This window comes from Rhipicephalus microplus, chromosome 3 (assembly GCF_043290135.1).
Source record: "Rhipicephalus microplus isolate Deutch F79 chromosome 3, USDA_Rmic, whole genome shotgun sequence".
Taxonomy (NCBI): Eukaryota; Metazoa; Arthropoda; class Arachnida; order Ixodida; family Ixodidae; genus Rhipicephalus; species Rhipicephalus microplus.
Genome location: NC_134702.1, coordinates 214,017,391 through 214,036,216, shown reverse-complemented (window position 1 = coordinate 214,036,216; position 18,826 = coordinate 214,017,391). Strand labels below are relative to the sequence as shown.

Here is an 18,826-nt window from a genome sequence, read left to right as displayed (position 1 = left end):
GCGAGTTTGAAGTACTGCAGGTACTGATATCGTTGGCGTAAATTGTGATGTTCACTCCTCGCGGCAATATCGTTGGTATATATATCAGAGTGATGTTGAAAAGGAGTGGACTGAGCACTGCACCCTGGGGTATGCCCTATTCTAGATCTGTGTGGGACCATTTTGGAGTGCACACAAACACACACACACACACACACACATATATATATATATATATATATATATATATCTTTCGTTCTTTCAAATAGATCTCAACCCATTTATACAGTCTTCCTCCAAGGCTAAGACTGACCATGGCTGCAAGAATAGCATGGTGAAAGACAGAGTCAAAAGCTGCTTTGATGTTGAGAAAGATAGTTATGGGAATGCGTCCAGCAAAGAGGTCTTCTTGAAGTGAAGAGACGAGGGTGGTGAAATTATCGATAGCTGATTTGCCTCGACGGAATACGTTCATTTCTTGAGAATAATTTGTCCTGGCTTTCTAAAAGTTAAGTCATTCGTTTATGAACTATTCGCTTCATAAGCTTGCCAACGCAACTAAGCAGGTCAACGGGTCGGAAAGGGGCGTAGCTTGTTGACTGCTTTGAAGGTTCCAAAATGGGCACTATTTAAGCCAGTTTCCATTCTGCGGGAACCTCACTAGACAGCCATGAAGAATTATAATATTCCTGGAGCCGTAGGCGGGATGTGTGGGCTAACTTTGCGATGGCTTCATAGCTTATTTAATCGTGACCGGGTGATGATTGCCTGTTTGATTCGCTGAGTGCGGTGTTCTGTTCTTTACTTGTGAATGGCAAATCCAATACTGGCACTACTGAGATGTCAGACTTGTTTGCGGAAGAGCTCCATGGTATTGAAGTTGATGATAACAGTGTGCGGTATCCTTCTTACAGCTCTTTCAGAGGTTTCTGTTCGTGAAGAGACAGTGCGGTGAAAGGGTGAAGCTGTCAGAGTGGGGTTCGCATACCTCTAAAGACCCGCCATATTTTAGCTACCGGTTGATGAACGTCCAGTGTGGAGCAAAAGTCGCGCCATCGTTGCCAGCTACGTTTATCTGGGTAACACCGGATAAGACGTTATGTCTGTCGGTAGAATTGAAGGTCTTCAAGAAACTTTTTGCGCAATACTTTCCTTTCAGCTCGCCTGCGAATAGCACACAGTTTTTCAAACTCCTCATCATTTGACGAAAATCTGTCATTCTTAGCTGAAAGACGCGTGCATGCTTTTAGGCGATGAGACATCGTAGTGAGTAATTCTTCGTCCTTGGTGGCAGCAGTAATATCTGCGCTAACGGCGTCTTTGAATGCATCCAAATCAGTACATCTTTTAATCAATATCTTTGATGACATCTTCGCACCAACAGCTGATATCATGATTGGGTAATGATCACTCCCCCGTGTTTCCAAGTCGGTGCACCAGTGGAAGTTACGGAATACTGAGCTTGTTATGAAGGTGACTTTGATGCTACTGGTAGTCGAAAAGCCTCATAGATATGTGATGCTGCTGTCTTTCGGAGATTTAATGGAATGTTTCGAGAGTAGCTCTGCGAGCTTGGTTCCTCGCGCACAAGTGTGTGAGCTGCCCCGTATTTCATTGTGGGCATTGAAGTTTCCACAAATGATGTGTGAAAAAGGTGTTCTTGAAAATAAATTTTCGAGTCTTGAAGCATCGGCAGAGTTGCCTGGTTCCAGGAATACTCCAATGAGTGTGTATTCTTGTTTACTGATTGTTGTGATGGCGCATGAATACTCATTGTTGTTGTGAGGTTGGATGCCGATCTCGGAGGCCGGAATGTCTTTGCGAAAGCCTATGAGTGATCTGCTGATATGGCCAAGGCATTTTGAACGATGACAATAATAACCGTTCATTCTGAAATATGGCCCGACTCGTAATTGAGAGATGACGATGAAGGGAATTGGTACGCTCGCACCAGCTGTCGGAAATCTGAAAGCTTTGAGTGAAGCACGCGAGCGATCCACTGGAAAATGGTGCATGTGCTAAATATTTTATGTATTGTGAGTTCAGGTGGCGATGTCGCTGGGGAAGCCATGATGGCTACTCGAATTAAATGCGCTCCTGTGGTGCGTAGGACGTCGACACCAGGGGCTTCATTGTAAGGATTGCTTCTACCTCCGGAAAACTTCCTGATGAGGGATTTGCGCGGACAAGGACAAAGGAGTCGTTCCTTGTTAATCGTTTCCAGTTCGTAACAGCTAATGAAAATGGCTTGCCAGGCAACATCGTTCAGTTCGGAGTGCCCCACGGTTTAGTCCTGGGGCCTCTTTTATTCCGTATCTACATTAATGACCTTACTTTAGTATTTACCTCTAATATACGCTTTTTTTGATGATAGCGTAAATTTTAAAATAATAACTTCACCATAAGATATCTCTACTCTTCAATCCCATTTAAATAACGTTTTAAATTGGTGTCATCTGTGGCAAATGGAGCTTGTCATTAAAAAGTTTAAATTTATGAGAATATCTATATCGAAAAGTAACCCGCCCATAAACCATTTGATTAACATTTCATTAGAAAGAACGAATGCATATAGATAGTTGGGTGTGCATAGAACATCCAACTAAACATGAAATACACATATCGAATACATAACCAATCAAGCCATTCGTTTGTTGGGTTATTTGAGCCGTAACCTTTCTCGCACTCCATCATCATCAAAGGTACAACGTTATGAAACATTGGTAAAGCGAAAACAAGAGTATGCTTCAACTATATGGTACCATTATCACCACAATCTTATTCAATCTATTGAACTAATCCAAAGCAACTTTTCATGATTTATTCTATGGGACTAAAACTAAACATCCAGCGCAACAATGAAATCACATCTGCATCTCAAATCACTAGCTTCAAGACGTAAGGTCTCTCGCTTATCATTCTTTCATAGGTTGTATCACTATCCCACATTACATCCGCAATTCATGTCAAGACCTTATTACTTATCTCACCACACGGATCATCAACACAAAGTAAGAATCTGTGTGTGTAACACCACTTGTTTTTGTGCCCGAGTGTAGATTATGCAATCTCAATAGCTGCATTTGTGCCCGAGTGTAAGATTATGCACTCTCACTAATCGTTATGGGATGATGTGGATGGTTATGAAACGGTCTCACTGCAATGCATCTGAGTGGAATGTAATCAAAGCTCATGGGTGAAAATATAGTGATTCAGCTTACACCAATGCACCCCGTATACGTTCTTCACTGCATGAAGACAGCCGGTACTGCCTTTCACCTCCGTCAATATAGCTCATGAGGTATCCGAGCTTCCAGGGACACTTCGGAGTCTCGTCGTGTGGAGCTCCCATTCTGCAAAATGAGAACTCGTATTACTTTCTTTCACATAATAAGTGCTGGTGCCAACTCTCCTTATGGGGATGATCAGACTTACATATGTGCCAACTCGTGAGCCATCGTTCGCACTCCGGAGTAGGAAGTGGCTGTGTCTTCACCTTGACCGACACGACCGCTGCGACACACTTGGCCGAGAAATGCAAGCCCTGCAGGTAATCATTTTAGCTACCCAATTTATTTTCTTGTTACATTTCGCTAGGCACAAAATTTCAAAACATACACTGTTCAAAACAATACACTGCCACAGTCGCATTGATGCATTTCCAACGTGAGTTTCTTGAAGTTCTTACAGGATATAAGTCCGCCAAAATTTCACTGCCTATTTTTCGGGTAAAATATAATTTTAGTTCGAGAAAAGGGTAAAATTTTTTGAAATGCTGTGTTCAAAAAGATATCTGAAAAATAAACTGAAGAGCAAGTAATCGATCGCTCTTTTGCGCCCTGTCCGTCACACTTGCTTGTTACTGATTACTAGATCTGCAACCAAGTTACCTATATGGGCCTCATGTTTGTCGCGGCAGAATCGTCCTCGTAGTGTCAAGTCGCGTTAGCTAAACGATTATTTGTCTTTGTCTCCCTTGAAGGTCCGCCACTCAGAGGTACTCCAACGTCACTGCCGCCATGGCGACTGATCAAGGCTGACGGAGTTCTGTGCGTGCATTGCTCGTGCATAGCTGGCCCTGGCAAGGCGTGCTCACGCGTTTGAGCAGTGAGCCAACAAGCTCGGTGGTACGACGCCACCTCGTGCAGGTCTTCGCGACGAATTCAGCTCAGCTATAGAGCTCTGCGCCTTTGATCCAGATCTGTTGTATTCGCACACTGTCCTAGTTTAAGTTAGGCAGGATATAGAACTCTTCCCATTGAAAACTTTAGTCATTAGGCGCGTTAATAATGTGGTCAGAAGAACTATCAACCACAATGTTGAGCATAGTTCATTTGAGGCAACGTGATGAGTAACAACGCGCAGCTAACCAGTCATTTATACAAGTCCGAACCGTACGCAGTAGCAAAGAAGATTTTGAACGCCGCGGTAATGTATGAACAACAGACGTGGACAAGGAAGGCCAAGGAACACCACACAACACTTGTCACATAAAAACAGTGGCAAGCATCGGTCTCTGCTGCATGAACACATACAAATGGCGTCCAGCCCACCACACCACAGCGCAATATGGATGATGAGTTTCAGTGAATACTCAGTACAAGCTTCCAAAGCATTTCTGGAAAACACAACTCATGTCCTCGACAAGAACATCTGTGAGGAACGTGTAACACACTTTTGATAGTTTCCGAGCTCTCCCAATGCTTTCCTTCGGTTTATTCCGACATCGGGGAAACAAAAAAGGTGTTTCACGAAGCAAATTTAAGGCTTTGCGGTGAACCGTTGACCGCCATTGTCACTTTCTTCCATATAGTTGGTAATAACAAATAACATGTGACTAGGGACATAGTCACCATGGAGCTGCACCGTGTGTATTGAGCTAAACCTCCCAGCGCAACCTGCCTTTTAGTTTTGTTGCGAAGATCCAGGCCTGTGTTGACCACTTCTACTTATGGTACATTGTTGGGTGCTATATCAACGGTCGGAAAGCAAACCTTCCCGCACACTATCAGCGTTATCGTCGGTTCTAGTTCTTGGGTGTCCAAAACGGTGCTCGACAACGACCTTCTTCCGGTCCTCCTTGAATGCAATAAGCGACCTCCCGGATTCGCACATTGTATTAAAATTTGAATTTGAATTCGAGTTTGAATCTATTCAACCACGTGACAAGTACACGAGCATACACTGTATACGCGGTTTGGTGCGAAGAAAAAAAAGCTGCATTTTCACAGCTTGACTGGCCCCTTCACCCAGAAAAAATTGCAGCAGTAATTGCAGACTTCTTGCAGCATTTTGAATCTTTCCGTTGCGTTCGTTTGAAGCTTCGCGTGAAACTTTACCTCGTATCGGTTGAAAGTGAATGATTCATATCCCACTGGGTGAAAAAGTAAAAAAAAAAGAGCTTTCACGCACAGGCATGTCTTTCCGCTAACACTCGTCGGAGTAAACTGTTGACCGATTGTGTCGGAAGGGCAGACTTTGCACAACAGGGTTCTTGCATATATATATATATATATATATATATATATATATATATATATATATATATATATATATATATATATATACGTAAGGGAAAGAAATGTGTACTAAGAGCTCAATTTCGCTCTCTTGACATTATATAATCAGATCTAGCAGACAACTATCCCTACGAAAGTATAGGGGTATTTATTAGACCGAATTGTTGTAATTGTTGTGTAAATGTGAAGAAAAAAAAGTGGGTGAAAAGATAACTTGCCGCGGGCAGGAACCAAACCTGCGATTTTCGAATAACGCGTTACTCGTCAGAGGTCGCAGGTTCGGTTTCAATCCTCGGCAAGTTATTTTCAAACCAACTTTTATTTCTTCACATTTACATTACAATTCGGTCTAATAGCTTCCCCTATACGTTACGTTCTTTCGCATTATTCTCTGCTATATATATATATATATATATATATATATATATATATATATGTATATATATATATATATATATATATATATAGATATATATATATATATAGACGAAGCAGACAAAGAAAAGACCGCCTTTTCTACGCCGGACGGTCTTTACGAGTTTAACGTAATGCCATTCGGTCTATGTAATGCTCCCGCCACATTTGAAAGGATGATCGACACTGTTCTTCGTGGCCTCAAGTGGAAAACTTGTCTATGCTACCTCGATGATATCGTCGTGTTTTCTTCCACTTTTGATGATCATCTGCAACGCCTAGATCAAGTGCTTACATGTCTCTCCAACGCTGGACTTCAACTAAACACAAGGAAGTGCCATTTTGGCAACACAGCTATAAAAGTACTAGGACATCTCGTTACTAAAGATGGCATCCAGCCCGATCCGGACAAAATTTCCGCAGTCCTCAACTTTCCGCGACCCTTTCGCTCCAAAGAACTACGCAGTTTTCTTGGACTCGCATCGTACTTTCGCCGCTTCATTCGCAACTTTGCCACTATTGCCGCTCCTCTCCACAAGCTCCTTGCTAGTACCGGTTCCTTCGATTGGAATGATCAATGCGGAGCCTCATTCCAAGAACTCAAGCAGGCACTGACATCCCCACCGGTGCTTTGTTATTTCGATGACAAGGCACCTACGATATTACACACTGACGCGAGTGGACAAGGAATCGGCGCCGTACTGCTCCAGCGCGACCATGCCTTTCGCGAGAAAGTTGTCGCGTATGCAAGCCGCACTCTGACCACTGCGGAGAAGAGGTACTCGATAACCGAACAAGAGTGCTTGGCTGTTGTCTGGTCCATCCAAAAATTTCGTCCGTACCTACATGGTCGACATTTTACTGTTGTGACAGACCACCACGCTCTTTGCTGGTTGTCCACAATCAAAAACTTGTCGGGACGACTTGGCCGCTGGATTCTCCGATTACAATCTTATGACTTTGACGTCATCTACAAGACTGGAAGACAACATCAAGATGCCGACGCTTTGTCACGATGCCCTTTGCCGCAGTTTTCGGTGCACGTCACATCCCCTTGTCAAATTGGCTATACGGAGGACGCCTCGTCGATATCATCCATTTCTTCCCTACCTTCATCCACCCGTCCGTCAGCACTTGCTACTCACCAGCGAGCCGATTCTTATTGCACTGACATCATTGGTCGGCTTACCGGTGCTTCGTCTTCCCCTAATGCCAGGCTCCGGAGACAACTCCGACTATTCAAGTTGGAGGACGATGTGCTATATCGATACATTTTGCACCCGGAAGGCCACCGATTGGTTCCCGTCGTACCACGCGCACTACGCACTGAAGTTCTGCGCGCTTCCCACGACGACCCGACGTCAGGACACTTGGGTTACTACAAAACATACGAGCGCATCCGCAGTCGATTTTTCTGGCCAGGTCTTTCCACGACAGTAGCTAAATATATTGCCTCGTGCGCACTTTGCCAACACCGCAAGCGGCCCACTACTCCTCCAGTCGGGACCCTACAACCACTTCCTTGTCCATCGGAGCCGTTCTCTGTCGTCGGAATTGACCTCTTCGGGCCCCTCCCAACTACATCAGACGGCAAGAGGTGGATAGTCACCGCGGTTGATCACTTGACCCGGTACGCTGAGACGGCCTCAATCACTTCAGGAAGTGCTTCGGAAGTAGCAACTTTCTTCTTGAATGCTATTTATCTACGTCATGGAGCCCCTCGTGTCCTTTTGAGCGACCGGGGAAAGGCATTTCTTTCAAGCACGCTCAGTGAAGTTCTTCACGCATCAAAAACAGTTCATAAAACAACATCTAGCTATCACCCGCAAACCAATGGCTTAACGGAAAGATTTCATCGCACGCTGTGTGACATGCTGTCCATGTCTATCCGACCGGACCATCGCAATTGGGATGCCATACTACCCTTTGTCACGTATGCATATAATACGTCAGTTCAACGAACCACAGGCCATTCTCCATTTTTCCTAGTATACGGACGCCAACCGACATCACCACTCGACGTTTCATTCTTTTCTGGCCCCGTCAACTCTTCACCATTCGTTTGCGACCAGTTTCTGTCCCGCGTTGCTCGATGCCGTCGTCTTGCCCGCGTAAACACCGAAGCTAGCCAAGAAGATCGCAAACATCGTTACGATGCCACTCACCGCGTCGTTCTCTACCGCCCTGGCGACAATGTACTTCTGTGGACTCCTGCGCGAACGCCTGGCTTATGCGAAAAGTTTGAGTCACGCTATCTTGGCCCTTACAAAGTTATCGAACAGACCTCACCGGTGAACTACCGTGTCACACCTGTTCATGTTCCCACTGACCAACGCTGCCGCGGGACAGAGATTGTGCACGTTTCGCGTCTCAAGCCCTATCGTATGCGTTCCACAGCGTAATTCGCGGCCAGGCTGGCCGCTTACGTCGACGGGGGAAATTAGTGTGAGAATTCATTGTACGTCATCTTCCTCATCTATAAATTATCATCATCAGTCTTCGGCACGTTCCTCTTCATGATCGGCGCCATTTTGCTGTTGCTTCAATAAAGCGTCAGCTGCACCGTTGTATTTCAATATATATATATATATATATATATATATATAGATAGATAGGCAGGCGTGGTGGTTGAGTGGCCGTAGCGTTGCATATAGTCCAGTAGATCCTCCGTGAGCGGTCACAACGTGGTTTATTTTGACGTTTCAGCCTTGAGTCTGGCCTTCATCAGGATTAAAGGTACAGTTTGTTGGTGCCCAGCTTTATACAATCTCAAATCAGAGGGAAAGGAAAGAAAAAAAAAGACAGAAAAAAAGAAAAAAAAGAAAAGAAAAACAGAGAAAAAGAATATAAGGCTGACTCCCCTCGGACGCCCCTTTGCACTCTTCCTTCCACTTCCCCGTTCATCTCTCTCCCCTTTTTGCCCTTCACCTTTCTGATGTCAGCGGTCTGTGTATGCTTCCTTTCACTAACGCATTCTTCCCGACCAGGCGGCGCCTCCTGGCACTGGCGGTTCGGTGTGGGGCAAAAAAGAGCTTTCTTAGGAAGTTCTAAGCCTCTAACTACTTGGAGCCCGTCAACCTTTCGTCGTAGAAAGAGGTGTGCCGCGTATTGTGGCATAGGCTGGTAAGCGGGCATTTTAGGAAGTTTTAAGCCTTTAACTACTTGGCGCCCCGTCAACATGTCGTCGTAGAAAGAGGGGTGCCGCGTATTGCGGCAGAGGCTGGTAAGCGGGCGCACTGCGAATTCCTTGCCCGCTTCTGGGTTACGCGTGCAGCGGCGGCCTCCCGGCTGTGTACAGGGTTGCTGTTGGGCATGTCATTCATGGCACAATTCATTGGGTAGTAAAATAAAACAGAAAACAGACGACAGCTGCACTTAGGAAGAGTAGTTACACCTGGAATTGTTTTGATTTGTCCAGTGCACTTCGCAGCTGCAGTGCCGTGAACTCAGTTACTATTTTCATTATTGCCGTTATTGTTTTCTAATGCTTTAATTGCTGCAAGTGTACCAGGATTCTCATCTATTTCTATATCGAGGGTGTTAAATCGGTGGTTAAGGTATGACTTTCGTTGTTCGCGTTCTCGATTTGATTTATATCCTGTCTCTAAGAGCGTTACTGATAGTTTGTCAAATGCATAGTCGGGAAGATTGAGATTTTTTGATAGAGGTCGGCTTGGGGCTGATTTCGCATGTGCTCTGTGATTATAGAAGCGAATCCTAAATGGTGTTTCTGTTTGTCCGATGTACTGCATACCACACACGTTGCATTTGAGTAGGTATACCCCATGAGAGGAATTGCATGTTAGGTTTCCTCCTATGTTAATCAAAAACTTGGATTGTGTGCTGGTTGCTTCGTGTGTTTCTCGCATCTCCTTACATACATGACATCGTGGCTTTAAACAAGGTCGGCATGAGTTAGTGGGGGGTGATTTGTTAATTTGAGAGTGGACAAGTGTGTCTTTGAGGTTACGTGGTCATCGGTAAACGACGCCTGGAGCGGATGGGAATGCGCGTTTCAGACGTTCACATTGTTCCAGAATGTTGTAATGTCGTTTGAGGTTTTTGTTTACATTGGGGAAGTTTGCGCTGTGTGTCAAGCAGAGGTTTGTTCTTTGTGGGTCTTCTTGTGGTGGTCGCTTCATAAGTAAGTCTTTACGCTTCAGTTTTCTCGGTTTTTGAACATCGTCATTATTTACATGTGGGGGGTATTTTCGTTTCTCGAGCTACAAAGATGTAGTATACGAATACCACAAACAGAAAGGAAACCGAGAAAACTTGACAAAATCTGAAAAAATAAGTATGACAAATTTGGCATCTAGGACAGACATAACAATAAAACCCGCTGACAAAATAGGAGCAATTGTAGTCCTTAATACAACCAACTACTTACAAGAAGCATACCGCCAACTAGACGACTCAAGATTTTACGAACGCCTCCCAGGTGATTCGACAGACGAATACAAACGTATCGTATTAACAGAACTAAAGAAACTGTTGGATGCAGAAAAGATAACCAACACTGACCAAAAACTGATGCGAGCAGCATACCCTTGTCCAGGCTGCTTCTACATCCTCCCAAAAATTAATAAACCCGGTAACCCAGGTCGACCAATCATATCAGGCTTCGGTACAATAACTGAACCCATATCAGGGTACGTAGACAAACTAATAAGCCACATTCCATGCACTCTTGCGTCGTACATAAAAGACAACACACATTTTCTTTGAGACATTGCAGGTCTGTGTGTGCCGAAAAACTCGTACTTGGTTACTCTTGATGTCTATTCATTGTATCCAAATATTCCTCACGATCACGGCATAGCTATATTACAAAACATGTCCACAAACCATAGACAATCTAACACCCCAGATTTCTCGGCCATCGACACTTTGATGAGGATGGTCCTCGAAATAAATTCATTCGAGTTTAATCAAGAGTATTTTCGACAAATCTGCGGGACCGCTATGGGCACCCAAATGGCACCTAATTATGCCAACATATTTATGGGTAAGCTAGAATGTAAATTTCTTGCACAAAGTCCTTGATACCAATGATATGCAGAAGATACATAGACGAAATCTGTCTTATTTGGACCCACAGTGAGGACGAACTTCTCAGCTTTATCGTCACTTATAATGCTGTACATCCGAACAAACACTTCACACACACATACTCGCAAGTAACCGTAAACTTTTTTGATGTTACCATAACGATAGACGTAGAAAAGCTCTCTACAACCCTATATCGCAAACCAACGGATCGACAACAATACCTCCATTACCAAAGCGATCACCCACGCCACTGTAAAAACAGTATTCCATACAGCCAGGCTCGCCGGTTCAAGCGAATCTGCTCTAGAGACGCTCACTTTGGCACGAGCTCACAGAGGCTAAAACTTATGCTCGGAAACAAAAATACCCCCAACATGTAAATAATGATGCTGTTCAAAAAGCGCGAAAACTAAAGCGTGAAGACTTACTTATGAAGCGACCACCGCAAGAAGACCCACAACGAACAAACCTCTGCTTGACACAGCAAAAACTTCCCCAATCTAAACAAAATCCTTAAACGGCATTACAACATTCTGGAACAAAGTGAACGTCTGAAACGCGCATTCCCATCCGCTCCAGGCGTCGTTTACCGACGACCACGTAACCTCAAAGACACACTTGTCCACTCTCAAATTAACACATCACCCCCCAATAATTCATGCCGACCTTGTTCAATAATTCATGCCGACCCCGGGCGCCTGCCGGCACCAGCGGCGTCAGCGGCGGCCGCCTCCAGAAAGCGGATGGGACAAGCGAGTGACAGCGACAGTGAAGACACTCATGCTTACTATCTCAGCAGTGAGGACTTTTCAGATGATGGGTTTCAACCTGTGCTGAGCCGCAAAGCGAAGAGGAGGAACATGAGGACATCCTCACCCTCAACTATTCAAACTGTAAGTGAAGCGCCAAAATCGAACACTTATACCATCCTGTTTCTGCCTGCACTTCCCACCGTCAGCATGAAACGCCTTAACAGACAGTCTGTGTCGAGGTCTCTGGAAACGCTCGTGCCAAATGAGATCACGGACATAAGAGTGAACGCCAGAAAGAATATACTGGCTGTTGACGTTTTGCGCGCAAGTGCGTTGGGCGTTCTGCGCAGTGTAACTGACTTGGACAGCAACAAGGTGCGCTCTCATATTTCCTTGGGACGTGATGTAGTAACCGGCGTGATCTACGACATGGATGTGGCTATTTCCAATAATGACTTACAATTTCTTGTCAAGTCAACAACTGATACTCCAATTGTTGATGTCACCCGGCTAGGCAAGTCTCGCTGTGTGAATATTGCGTTTAAGAGCACACCACTCCCCCCTCATGTGAAGGTGGGGTACTTCAGACATGCTGTGCGGCCTTTCATTCCAAAGCCTTTCCAGTGCCGTAAATGCATGAAACTTGGACATGTGAGCAGCGTCTGCGAGAATTCGGTGGTATGCCACCGCTGGGCCGAGCCCCATGAAGCGGATAAGTGCGTCGCAACTCTCAAGAAATGCTCCAACTGCAATGGATCCCATGAAGCCACATCGAAGGATTGCCTGCGGATTCACAAGGAAATTGCCATCGTGAAGGAGATGGTGCGCGATCACTCATCTCATCGAGAAGCTGCAGCTAAAGTCAGAAGGCGTCGTTCACGTAGACATCGGTCTTCAAGGACGCCCGCTACCTCCTCGACACGTTTGCTAGATCCCTCATCAGTACCGCCTCCTTTGCCTCCCAGACCACATGCTGTGGGAAAGGCTGTAAAGGGCAAAGCCAGTGAGCATACCCTAACTGCGACAGAGTGGCCTGCACTTCAAAGGGAAGCAGCATCAAGCGAACCGACGGAGTTTCATGACGGCCGGTCCGCGATCCCGGTTCGAGATCTTTCCAACCAAGACAGGCAAGTGACTGCAATAGTGCAATCATTATTTGCCACAATTCGCACGCTACTGAGCAGCATACAATCTCCGTCTGCTAAGAGTGCACTGAAAATACTGGATGCACTGAATCCAGTTCTTGCTAACGTCGTACAAGCAAAATGGCTCAACAAAATCTCATCTTCCGCACTGAAGTTAAAAGTGCGTCGATTTTTCAGTGGAATGCCAGAGGCATGAAGTCCCGTATCTCGGACTTTCGCCAATTTGTTTGGGCCAATCAATTCCCTATACTTGTTATATGTGAACCAAACGTATCAACGCCTTATAGATTGCCCGGTTATGAAGCTTTTTCTTCAGCCGCTTGCGAAGAACGAAGCAAAGTAATTGTTTACATTCGCACAGACTTGACTTATCTTTCGCACCCAATAAGTTCAAATGACGACAATCAGTACGTGTGTCTTCGCGTAACGAAGAATGCAGTTTCTTTCACGCTTATTGGTGGATATATATCTCCGTCATCGCGATTTCACTGAGACAGATTAAAGATATCCTAATGAAAACCGATGGGCCTTGGGTCATCACCGGTGGCTTCAATGCCCATCACATGCTTTGGGGGAGCACTAGGATGAATGCCACGGGCCGGAACATTGATACATTCGCTTCCGACTATGACCTTTCCATCATGAACGATGATACCTCAACATATCTGCGGGGTCTCACGTATGGCAGTTGCCTTGACCTGACGTTGGTGTCACGGTGCTTCTCTCACAAAGTTAAATGGTTTTGCGATATTGAGACTCATGCGACAGGTCACATACCCACCTACGTGACAATCGATCGTATCATAAAAAATTTCTCTTCCGGTGTTGTAATTAGCACTGACTGGTTTACATCACGTGTTGAGGACGCTTGCCAAGAAGACCTCGCCTGCAGTCTGGAAAATACCATAGCGGAAGCTATGCAAGCGTCCAAATGTAAATTACGATTTTCATCTAAAATAACACAGTTTGACATCTAACTGGAAAGATTACGAGATATACGAAGGCGTGCTGAATGATGATACAGACGCACAAGATCAATTTACGATCTGTGGGAAGCAACACGGCTCCAGAAAAAGATTCAACGACGCATTTACAAGCTGGAGAGCGAACGCTGGAAAGCATTCTGCGAATCTCTAGACCCTCATAAACCGCTGTCATATATCTGGAGAACAGTTCGTGGTCTTCGCTCCTCTACGCAACAACGGCAACCTTTTAAAGCTTTGGCACTCCATCATGAAAAAACAGAACTCGAGGTGGCTGAAGAATTTTGCACGAGAGTTGCCGGGAATATTATGAACGAGAGCATCGACGCCGTGATCGTTCCTGAAACGCGATTACCAGAAATGGACATTCCATTCAACATGGAAGAACTGGAAGGTGCGTTAGTCGCTTCTAAGCGCAAGTCATCGCAAGGTCCTGATGGTATTACTTATAGTGCGTTGGGACACCTTGGACAAAAAGCCAGAAAACAACTTTTAACATGCTTTAACAACTCTTGGCTCATTGGCAGTGTTCCCCGAGAATGGAAAATAAGTCGATTAATACCACTTTTGTAATCGGGAAAATCACCATTGGACTTGACAGCGTATCGCCCTATTGCCCTCGCAAGCTGCCTCGGAAAAGTGGCGGAAAGAATGGTTCTATTTCATCTCGAGTGGTACTTGGAACAATACATTTATTACCCTTCTTGCATGGCAGGCTTTCGTCGGGGCCACTCCTCCATCGACTGTGTCCTTGACTTATCGACATTTGTTCAGCAAGAAAAAAGTCGCAAGCGCATATCAGTGGCACTCTTTCTTGACGTGAAGGGGTCATATGATAATGTAGCTCACGTTACCATCCTCACTTCTCTCGCAGCAATGGGCATTGGTGGACGAATGTTTCAATGGATAAAAGATTATATAACTGGCAGGGGTTTCTTTGTGCAAACATATGAGGGTACAACTTCTGAACATTACACCTACTGCGGAGTACCTCAGGAAGGTGTTTTAAGCCCCACATTGTTCAATGTTGCCCTCATTGGTCTGGTGAAGGTTCTCCAAAGTCGGTGTGCCTATCCATATACGCCGATGATATTTGCCTCTGGAGGGCTGCAGTTACTCGCCCTCAGGTGCGTGCACGAATACAGCGGGCAGCAACCCTCACAACAGCCTACCTTCAGAAACAAGGCCTAACTATATCAACTGTGAAGTGCGCGTTGATGGCGGTTACACGCAAACCAATGACGCCATACCCTGTTTACATCAATGGGCAGAGTGTCAAATATGCACGGACGCATCGTTTCCTGGGCATAATAGTCGACGGAAGTCTTTCGTGGAGCCCGCATTGTGCGTACTTGAAGAAGAGACTGCTATCTATTGTGCATATAATGAAATTCATGTGCGGGAAAGCATGGGGAACTTCTGTGGCCTCCATGCTACAGCTATACATGGCCCTATTTCTGGGTCTATTGCACTACAGCTTGCCGGTACTGACTAACACTTGCAAATACAATACTCATTTATTGGATAGTTTGCAGAGTCAGGCACTGCATATCTGCCTAGGACTGCCCCGATGCGCTTCTACTTATGCCACAATCATGCTTTCCAAAGACCATCCGGTCAGGACATATAGAGTTGTGGATTGCCTCAGAGCCCACATTCGACTTCGACATGCTAGCCGTGTCCCCGACCACCAATTGGCCCTTCTACCCTCCAGAAGACGACGTGCTACGTTTTCAGAAGTCATAGCCAAGCACCTAAACAACATTCCATCAGGATATACGCCAGCTACGAGAATGGCATGTCCTTTGTGGTGCCTCGACCAGCCGCAAGTACGTCTAGAATTTCCGGGTATTAAAAAGAAAAGCAATCACTCCAGAGTAGCATTGAAGAAAGCAACACAGCTATTATTACATGAGTTGTACTTGGACCGAACGCAGATATACACTGATGGGTCCGTCTCGTTCAGCAGCTCATCAGGTGCCGCTGTAATTCCGGCTGCAGCAATGACAATCAAATTTAAGTTGTCGCATATGACTACATCTTCGGCATCAGAGCTTGCTGCTATAAGAGCTACTTTACAATATCTCGTTCAAGAACGTCCAGGAAAATGGGTCATATTCTGTGATTCGAAAGCAGCGCTTCAGAGTTTGCAGTCTGCCATGCGTAGCAGGTGTCATGAACAATTGGTACAAGAAATAAGACATTGCCATCATGAATCTCTAGCACGAGGGCATGATATTATATATCAATGGTTGCCTGGACATATCGGTATTACCGGAAATCAATTAGGCGATGATGCAGCCCGCTCAGCCCATGAAGGAGCCTGTGTAGTCCCGATTTCTCTATCAAGGAATGATGCAGCAAGACAACTTTACCTGCTGGCTCGAGATCTCACACGCACGTTCTGGTCGTCTACCAGCTTCCAAAGATGTCAATTTTATGAACTAGATCCTTCGCTCAAGATAAGGCTACCATCACAACTTTCTCGCTCCGATGCGACACTGTTATGCCGCCTTTGGATGGGTGTTGCATTCACACAGGTGTACTCTTTTCGCATCGGTATGGCAGAAACTCCTACATGAGACTACTGCGGAGCTGAAGAGACCATCGAACACGTCCTGTGCAGCTGCGCTTGCTATGACACACAGCGATACCAGCTCCGGATGGTTTTGAATCAACTTGACCCCGGATCATTTTGTGTGCAGAAGATACTAGGACCTTGGGCATCTGCCTCAGTTGCACAGAAAGCGACTAAAGCACTGCTACTTTACTTAAAGTCAACAAACCTTAGCGACCGCCTGTAGACTATGTGTGCTCCCCGAATGTGCTCATGATTGTGTGTACCTTCTCATCTATCTGCAACCTCTTTTCTCCCCTTCATCCCTTCCCCAGTGCAGGGTAGCAAACCGAATGTGCGTCTCGTTAACCTCTCTGCCTTTCCTTGCACCTTTCGCTCTCTCTCTCTCTCTCTTGTTTAAAGCCACGATGTCTTGTATGTAAAGGCGATGCGAGAAACACACAAAGCAACCAGCACACAATCCAAGTTTTCGGTTAACATACGAGGAAACCTAACATGCAATTCCTGTAATGTGGTATACCTACTCGAATGCAACGTGTGTGGTATGCAGTAATTCGGACAAACAGAAACACCATTCAGGATTCGCTTCAATAATCACAGAGCCCATGCGAAATCAGCCCCAAGTCTACCTCTATCAAAATATCTCAATCTTCCCGACCATGCATTCGACAAAAATATCAGTAACGCTCTTAGAGACGGGAATAAATAAATCGAGAACGTGAACAACGAGAGTCATACCTTATCCGCCGATTTAACACCCTTGATAGAGGAATAAATGAGAATCCTGGTACACTTGCAGCAACTAAAGCATTAGAAAACAATAACGGCAATAATGAAAATAGTAACTGAGTTTATGGCACTGCAGCTGCGAAGGGCACTGGACAACTCAAAACAATTCCAAGTGTAACTACTCTTCCTAAGTGCAGCTGTCGTCTGTTTTCTGCTTTATTTTACTACCCAATCAATTTTCCCATGCAAGACATGCCCAACAGCAACCCTGTACACAGCCGGGAGGCCCCCACTGCAAGCTTAATCCAGAAGCGGGCAAAGAATTCCCATTGCGCCCGCTTACCAGCCTCTGCCGCAATACGCGGCACCCCTCTTTCTACGACGAAATGTTAACGGGGCTCCGAATAGTTCAAGGCTTAGAACTTTCTAAGAAAGCTCCTTTTGCCCCACACCGAACCGCCAGTGCCAGGAGGCGCTGCCTGGTCGGGAAGAATGCGTTAGTGAAAGGAAGCATACACAGACCGCTGACATCAGAAAGGTGAAGGGGAGAAAGGGGAGAGTTATGAACGGGGAAGTAGAAGGAAGAGTGGAAGGGGGCGTCCGAGGGGAGTCAACCTTATGTTCTTTTTCTCTGTTTTTCTTTTCTTTTCTTTTTTTTCTTTTTTTGCTGTCTTTTTCTTCTTTCCTTTCCTTCTGATTTGAGATTGTATAAAGCTGAGCACCAAGAAACTGTACCTTTAATCCTGATGAAGGCCAGACTGTAGGCCGAAACGTCGAAATAAACCACGTTATGACCGCTCATGAAGGATCTACTGGAATATATATATATATATATATATATATATAGCAGAGAACAATGCGAAAGAACGTAACGTATAGGGGAAGCTATTAGACCGAATTGTAATGTAAATGTGAAGAAGTAAAAGTCCTCTATAAATCTGCTGCTTTATAGATGACCCGGCGCTCAGGCTCTGGCATGCCCACATCCAGCCATCACCAGCTTTCTGGGACCTACCAGTGTTTCGTGGCTGTTGAGACTACGGGTCCCGCGGGTCTCAGTTTGGTAGCGGGCACCCGTCCCAGGAGCCATCGTTGAACAAGTCAGATGAGGCGCTCGTAAAAGCGACAATTTATTTACATGGTTAATAACTGATAAGGCGAACGAGAAGTGAAGAACTGTACATGAGAACTGTTGAACTCTAGAACTTCAAATATGCAAAAGTCTTTCGCTTATATAGCGCCACGTTGCCAACCCTGGGTGCATTGTCCGCGGCTCCCGCCAATAAGGTGCTCCATGGGCTAGGTGCTGCACCCACGAAGGAGGGGAAAGACACCACACAATGCATGTGGAGAGGTCATAGTCTAAACGATGCCCAAATAAGGTCACAAACGCACTGCACCGACGTTTTCGCACACGTCACAAAGTTTCGCGCACGTCCGATGCTCTTGGTTTCCAAGATTCTTCTGGTAGCTGGGTGAGGTTCGAAAAAGCGGCTGCCAGTACACGTGTCAAACTTGCCGGACTGTTTGGGTAGGACAATGTAGTGGTGAGCCAGCATATCGTCAAAATATGCCACCCCATTCAGCCGATCCTCTGAAGAAAGGGGGGGAAGGAGAAGTAGTCAACTAATCTCTCGTCGCCGAGGCGAGCTACTGCAAGGGCTGCAGCAGATGG

General features: G+C 45.5%; 1 protein-coding gene across 3 annotated transcripts in view; it reads right to left on the bottom strand.

The window, feature by feature from the left end:
- The window catches only part of LOC142804124 (venom metalloproteinase antarease TserMP_A-like), a 156,575-nt gene that overhangs the window by 59,263 nt on the left and 78,486 nt on the right, over positions 1 to 18,826 (bottom strand). For all 3 annotated transcript variants that reach the window (XM_075890705.1, XM_075890707.1, XM_075890706.1), the window contains 2 exons: positions 3,415 to 3,523; positions 3,201 to 3,332 (listed from right to left, as the gene is read on the bottom strand). In XM_075890705.1, the coding sequence (XP_075746820.1) occupies positions 3,201 to 3,332; positions 3,415 to 3,523 (241 nt within the window). The remainder of the gene's footprint in view (positions 1 to 3,200; positions 3,333 to 3,414; positions 3,524 to 18,826) is intronic.